This window comes from Cyprinodon variegatus, unplaced genomic scaffold, assembly GCF_000732505.1.
Source record: "Cyprinodon variegatus isolate N-32 unplaced genomic scaffold, C_variegatus-1.0 Scaffold1095, whole genome shotgun sequence".
Taxonomy (NCBI): domain Eukaryota; kingdom Metazoa; phylum Chordata; class Actinopteri; order Cyprinodontiformes; family Cyprinodontidae; genus Cyprinodon; species Cyprinodon variegatus.
This window is the reverse complement of record NW_015151548.1, coordinates 190,412-197,421: the sequence shown is the minus strand read 5'-3', so window position 1 is coordinate 197,421 and position 7,010 is coordinate 190,412. Positions and strand designations below refer to the sequence as shown.

Below are 7,010 nucleotides of genomic sequence, written 5' to 3'. Positions count from 1 at the left end.
TTGGCGATCCAACGACCAACCCGTCCGTGGAGGATCAGGAATCAGAAAGGTGGAATAACTCTTTTTATTTCACTTTTACCCGATGTATTTCAACATCCAGCTGCCATGCACGTGGGCATTGTCAGTTTCACTATAGCTCTGGTGAGAGTGTGTCTAGTAGTTCCCATTGATTTTGCTTGTAAAGCGGGGAGAATGGCGCTAGGCTTACCGCACTGTGATGGCAGGAGGGAGGGGTTTCTATATTTGGGCAAAAATGGCCGCTGCCAGACTCGGTGATCGTGACGAAAAATATTGTTCTTATTTTTTATTGATTAATGCCAAATTCATTAAATCACCGCAAACATATTAGTTTTAGGCATAGATGATGATCCATTGATTATTCCTTGCTGACCGGACTTTTCCTTTAAACATCCCTAAAGTAACATCATATTTCAGGGTGGAAAGAAACCTCCCGGCTCAGCCTTATATCTGAGCCTGGATGGGAAAGACGGGGGCTTTCTGAGCAGCACTAGAAACATGGTCTTAGTCTAATGGACCAACCCAAGCTTTGTTTATAGAGACAGCAAAGACTCCAGAGTCAGAAGATGGACAGTTCACTGTTTTTTTTCCACAGTCCAAAGTACAGAAACAGATTAAAATATATCCAACATCACATAAAGTGAGCTCACCAGTTCAACCAACATGAAATGCTAAAGAAGCTAATTCAGTCTGAGGTGCTGATGCAAGATATAAACAACTATATTTGGCAAACGCTTTGAAGAGAGAGTACGTCTTAAAAATGTCTCATTTCCTGTCAGTTAGGCAAGTCTCGATTTCAACATTTCAAAAAGGTGGGGTTGTGTTCTGCTCCTAGTTCCTGCTTTCATTCGCTCAGCATTCTGCTTAACACTTTAATCTGTTCACCATCTATGCTTCTTGGAACTAAACCTGCATTCCCCTGGCAGAGTCGCCTGTGAGTACAACTTTCTGCTCTTTACTTGCAAATATTTTCTTTAATAGGAGGTTTATGTTTAGTAGATGCTTCTAGAAAATATTGTCAAAATGCAATAAGATAATTTATCAAAAGGAGAAAAGCCCTTTTCAGGTATTTTGGCTGAGGCTTTATTCAGTTACTGCTGATCTTCTGTCGCCACATGCTCAACCAGGAGGAGCAATTCCTGCAAAGTCAAGAAAATGATGCAATCAGCTGGTGGTCCTTAGATAGAAACCCTTTTATTGATCTAACTGGATGATATCATTACATCGCCCCGTACAACATTTTATATCCTGATTGTAGAGACTTAAAAATAAAATTATTTAGAGTAAATACAGAGAATCAAATGAACGCGGAGCTCCAGCTCATCTCAGTGGACAGAAGTTCCCCTTAGAAACCATTCTAGTTTGGACATCGGCAAACCAAAGACCATGAACGCCAGTATTCATGAGCTGTCCGCGTGATAACCAGGGATGGTATTAGAGGACTGGTGCATAACGGTGACTACCAATAACAGGAAGTTGTCAGCGAGGACAAAATTAACTGCAGCACAAGACGCAATAGGGCAGCTTCATAAACAGAGAATGACTGCTGTTACATGAGATCAGTGTGTCGACATGCCCCACGGATTATAGGACAAGATTTATGTCAACCAAACGAAAAACCCTCCAAAACAAAAGGTAGAAAAATTTCAAAATTAAGCTTAGCTTTCCTCTAATTTCTACTAAATTTCTTCAAGTCAAAACAAACCTGGCTTCCTTTGTGATTCTGTCCGTTCAATAAGGATTTAGACTAAACAGCACTGACTGTTGGAACATGAGGCAGTGGAAAGGTGAGGCGAAAATCCAGAGCTTAATGACACGCACTAGGTGCATCAAAATCACCAAAAGCCTGAAAAGGGATAAATAAAATCAGCTGGCGATCTTTAACTGATGGCGGAACTTAGTATGCCATTTAAAGCTGTTGGAAGGACAGACAATAGCTCTATTCTGGCAGCATGAGGCTGCAAATTTGGAGGCACTATATGCAGATAGGACATGGCAGTTAACGGGTTAAATGGTAGTTTACCATTGCAAGAATGAAAACCTTTAGTTGCAGAGATAACTGGTTGCAGTAGTTGTTCGATAACATGTTATTACCCGATAACGGATCCACAATTCCTTCTGTTTTAGCGAGAAACAGAAGACCTGAGGCCAGTATGGACATCTTCAGTTCCTTTCTGCTGCTGGCAGCAATCAGTACGGCAACATCCCAGCTGCCTAACGACTCCGCCAACGAAACAACGGGCCTGGCGGTCCCAGACAGCCAGCTGACGACACAACAGCCATCAACTTCCCACCAGATGTCAAAGATCCAGGATTTCGACTCTACATCTGCCACAAGAGCTGATGGGATAACAGTGAAGGAGGAAAGAAGCTCTGCTGCGCCATTACAGCCAACTCAAAACACGCCTCCTGCAACTCTCCCAATAGAAATACGGACAGAAGCAACTCTCACAGGTCTACCGGATGCAACAACCGCTCAGTCTAGACTCTGGAAATCTGTAACTATGGTACCAACAAGTGAAGTCAGTAAGCAGGTCAATGGTTCAACAGAAACACCTGTGGCTCTAACTAGTCAACTGAGTAACTGGGTCAATGGTTCAACAGAACCAACAGTGGGTCCGACTAATGAAATGAGTGACCGGGTCAATGGTTCAACAGAACCTGCGACGCTGAGCATTATCACACAAAGTCTTGTCACAGTTAGGACTTCAACTTCTCATACTAAACTGAAGGAAACAACCTCCTCATTTACATCCACATCAGAGTTCACAACCATCAATGCAGAAACCACGACGTTCAAGCCTGAATCAACAAAATCGACAGGAACCAAGCCAAGTCCAGGTGGGGATGGAGTACAATCCTCAACCTCTGAGAAACCCACAGTTTACCCCATCAACAAGGCCAAGAAAGATGATACACCCCACGGAAAGATTGTCGCGGCAGTAATAGGTGCAGCGTTGTTGCTGATGATCTTAGGGTTTCTGGTCATCTTCATCTACAAACAGAGACATCAGAAGAAGCAGCAGCCTTCAGCCTGGGCAGGCCCTTCCCCATTTCTAGAGGGGGACGCTAACAATGGCAATGTTGAGTTGAGGTCGTCCAACCGAATTTCCTTAACCAGTTTCCTGCCTCAGAGACTTTCTAAGAGACTCTCTTTGCTTCAAGACCCAACTGAGATGAAGGAAATCCCCCTGAGAGACACTTTTGAAGAGAAACACCAAGGAAGCACCTTTGGTCAAACTGTGGATGGAAATGCAGCACAAGAAAAGTCGTACAAATCAGCTGCAGAAATAAAGAGCGGAGGTGAAGCTGAGGAGAGAGTTGTAATGACCGTCATACAGACTTCGGTTTAGTAAACCAATGGTTATCCTCAGAAGGTCATCTTAGCTTTTGGTGTCCTGGGACGCTCTGAGGCAAAAGCAAACGATGGCCCCGAGGAGTCACAAGCATACTTGTAAATCTGTTGTCAGATCTCAAGTTTGGATGCAGCCAACTGTGCTTAAGACCTTTAGTTCAATCAATGTACTCCTATCCAAACTAAAACCTCCTTCTCTTTATTAGAGAGGAGTGTAATGGAGATTTTGTCCTGCTTTTGCTCAGATTGAAAGAAGTGTCTTTAAATTAATCTGGCATAAAACTGAAAAAGCAGAAGGAAGTGGTGTAAGAGAAACAACGGGCAGGACAGATGTTTCACAAAGATATGCTGGAGTGACTTGCTGGTTTTCTCTCTAGAGCAATGATAAAAGAAAGGTTTGGAACCCCGGAGAGGAGCAACATGCGACAGATGGATGTCACTTTGAGGGACCTATGGAAGCCTGGATAAATGTAGAGCTGCTGAAACTGGCAGGCGTCCTCTTCCTGGATGTTTACCCGGGGGGAAGAGTTTTCACAAAAACAGTACCACACAAATGTGTTTGCAACGGCATAAAATATCTCTGGAAATCCAGGCATCTTTTTCTACATATGTTCTGTGATTTGAATATTATACCCTTTTGTTTTACTGAAGACTCTTAGAAAACCTGTATTTAAATACTGATTAAAAACCAGCTTAGCCAGCTGTGTTGTGAAAGTATTGTTTATGTGTAGATATTCACATTCTCTGGGCTTCATGAAAGGAAGATGAGTGAAATTTGTAAAACGGCAAAGTTAAAGGTAACTAGAGACTAAATGTATGCATTGAACAAGACGGAAAGTTTCCGGAAAACAGTCACAGACCAAAAAAAGGGAAGCTATTTTAGCCTGCTGTCTCATTTCTCTACAGTACTTCACACAGGAAGAGCTTTTCTGAAAGCATTTTAACGTGTCTGAGCCCAGCTAATAAAGGACCTTAAAAAAAAACAAGTTGTGTCAGCTTATATCTGTTCATTCAAACTTTTGGTGACAAACCAGACAGTTTCAGTCCCAGTAGACTTTTTTTTTAAGCCACAAAGCAATATAAAAAACTAAAAATCTGGGAAAGTACACTCCATTCTTTAGAATTTTGAATTGGTGTATTTGTGTTTAATTTGACTTCAGATAATTCTATATATATAAAAAGAATAGCAAAGAAAAGACTAAAGTGTAAGAGAGAAGGAAATGAGAAAGAAAGGGGAAGGAAGTAAATAGGAGACTAAAAGGAAGGAGACAGACAGAAGCATCAACCATGTTTTCAATGGTAAATATTCATTTGATTGCTGCTTTTTACAAAAAGTCGTGCGTTGGCTTGGGTTACATGTAGCATATCTGTCAACATGCCGGAACTGGGGCCCCTCTGTTTCTAAATGGGACCCAGTGGTTCTGGGAAAGGCCTGACGTCGATCAGAAGGATGCATAAATGTTCAGTCAGATGCTTAACATTTTACCTTCAGGAGCAAAACTACTCATAACAATAAAATGTGTTAAATTAGGAGAATATGATCAATATCATGGTCTTGCACCTCCTCCACCTGTGAAATATGTTTTAAAATATTTCACAAATGATCGAAGCTACGTTAAGGAGGTGACTTTCTGCACTTTTTAGATCAGACATATTTATTTTTAAACACACAGTTTTGCTTTGTAGAGAAAAGTATTATTTCAACTGCTGGTTGTGAACTATGCTCTGTGCGGCTTAAGGCCAGAGGTACTGCCCCATCACTGAGAGCTCAGTCACTGAGGGTCACCCTCCAAATCAGCCAGAAGGAACAAACTGAGTGATATATTAAACAGCTGGACAGATTATCTCTGAAAGCATTCTTTAAACTTCAAATTGCATTGCATTCAAATTCTTTCAACCTTTGTCTGTCCGAATAAAAAACAGATTAGGCCAAAGTTTTAGTAACAAAGATGTTCTTTAAATTACAAAAAAAGTAGAAAAACCCCAGAAATCCAACTTAACTAGTCTCTAATGAATACAGAAACCCCCAACAAGAAAACTAAAGATGCAGCATCCTGAAAAAAAGCGCTTTCCCTATTGAACACCCCCCCTCTCCACATTATGCTTGCCTCATCAAAGGCCGGTGGACTGGCTCTTTGCTGCATTCCTGTCTCCTTTCTCTCCCTGCAATCCCTCCAGAGCAGGGAGCAGAACAGAGCCGGCGCTAACATGTGCAAAGACGTGTCTCTAGATGCACTGGAGGCCAGAAAAAAGGCAAGAGACCAATGATCTAAAATGCACAAAGGAATAAGTTGGAGCTTGAAAAGTTAACATCCAGAGAGGAGAAGAGATGCTGCTACTACTGACATGACAAGGTGAGTGATCCTGGCATGGTACCAAAGCTAGAAACATTGATGTAAATGTAGGAATCCTGCCGATTCACCAGAAGACTGTGGCTCACACGCTGAACAGACATGGAGATAAGTTGTTTCCTTCCTTTTTAGAGTCACACAGTGAATAAAGATTAGCGGTCTGGATGAAAAGCACATCTGCAGCAGAATATCTGCCCCCATTGAGCAGATGACATGCGTTTATAGAAACACAACCTACTGCTCTAAATGTGTTTGTTGCATTGCAGCATGTTTCCTTATTGGCAGAATTTAAAGGGGTAGCTTCTAAAATATTTGCACTCATGGTAATAATCTAAAGCCAACGGTGGTCTAACAGCTTTATAATCAAACCGTTAAACCTAAAAATCCAACGCAGAAATCTGAAAACCACCGACAGCTTCCCTTTCCTTAGGTTCATTTTCCCAAAAAAAAAAAGAGCTCAAACATATTTATTGAAAGCTTTCCTATTTTTGAAAACACAAGACCAAAATACATGATATTTATATTTATAGATGTTAGAGAGATGCCTTTTAGTGCGTTACAAATATAGGGCCCAAAAACATCAATGCATGAAAAAAATAATTAATAAGAGCCGATTCCAAAGTTCATATATCATGCATCCCTAGAAGTACAATTTCAATTCCATCCAGAAAAAATTGGATATGCTGCATTTTAAATATAGCATAGCATTTTTTTTCTTGTAAACTTTGTGGTAAACTTGGAGATATATTTTATTGCATGTTGAATATCCCAGTAAATCTGTTTCATCTTAAATCTGCAGCTCTCCCTACAGTACTTCTCTCTGTGCTCTGCTTAAAAACATTTATGAACCTCTTTACTGATATAATGATGTCAGAAACTAAAATTGAAGTTATGTAGAAGCTCTGCAGTCTGATTCTGTCTGCACAGTAAGAAAAAACATGTTCATTTTAACCTGTAACTGTGAGTCATTGTCCCCTGAGAAGCCAGGATTTTTTAACTATAAAAGAACAAACTATGTTTTCTCAAGCTTCTTGCATCATAATACCAACTTGTTTAAACTTACAATCCATTGCCATTTGTAGCTGAAAAAGCTCTGCATGTCTAACAAACAGATTTTTCAGTGGCATGATCTCTAATTTTTTTTAACCAACCCGTCTCCTAACTTTTAATTAACCATCGAAGTAGCTGCTGCTTAAAATCTCTGAGTGCTGCTGTCTCTCTCCTCCTCCGCATAGCTACTCTGTACGTCGGTGAAATGCGACCGCAATTCAGATGTCTCAAAGGGA

General features: G+C 40.8%; 3 protein-coding genes across 6 annotated transcripts in view; 2 read left to right on the top strand and 1 right to left on the bottom strand.

Annotated features, from left to right (window-relative positions):
- nf1 (neurofibromin 1) overlaps positions 1–7,010 on the bottom strand; it is a 136,404-nt gene that overhangs the window by 41,673 nt on the left and 87,721 nt on the right. The window lies entirely within an intron of this gene.
- evi2b (ecotropic viral integration site 2B) lies at positions 835–4,338 on the top strand. The gene is made up of 2 exons (XM_015400362.1): positions 835–952; positions 2,146–4,338. Exon 2 carries the CDS (start codon positions 2,172–2,174, stop codon positions 3,369–3,371), a length of 1,200 nt encoding a protein of 399 aa, XP_015255848.1. The 5' UTR covers positions 835–952; positions 2,146–2,171; the 3' UTR covers positions 3,372–4,338.
- The window catches only part of omg (oligodendrocyte myelin glycoprotein), a 5,691-nt gene continuing 4,260 nt past the window's right edge, over positions 5,580–7,010 (top strand). For both annotated transcript variants that reach the window (XM_015400364.1, XM_015400363.1), the window contains exon 1: positions 5,580–5,727. In XM_015400364.1, the coding sequence (XP_015255850.1) occupies positions 5,720–5,727 (8 nt within the window). In that variant the 5' untranslated portion in view covers positions 5,580–5,719. The remainder of the gene's footprint in view (positions 5,728–7,010) is intronic.

What these genes read in the sequence shown, in the direction of transcription:
- evi2b (XM_015400362.1), top strand. Translation starts at nt 2,172, where the DNA reads ATGGACATCTTCAGTTCCTTTCTGCTGCTGGCAGCAATCAGTACGGCA.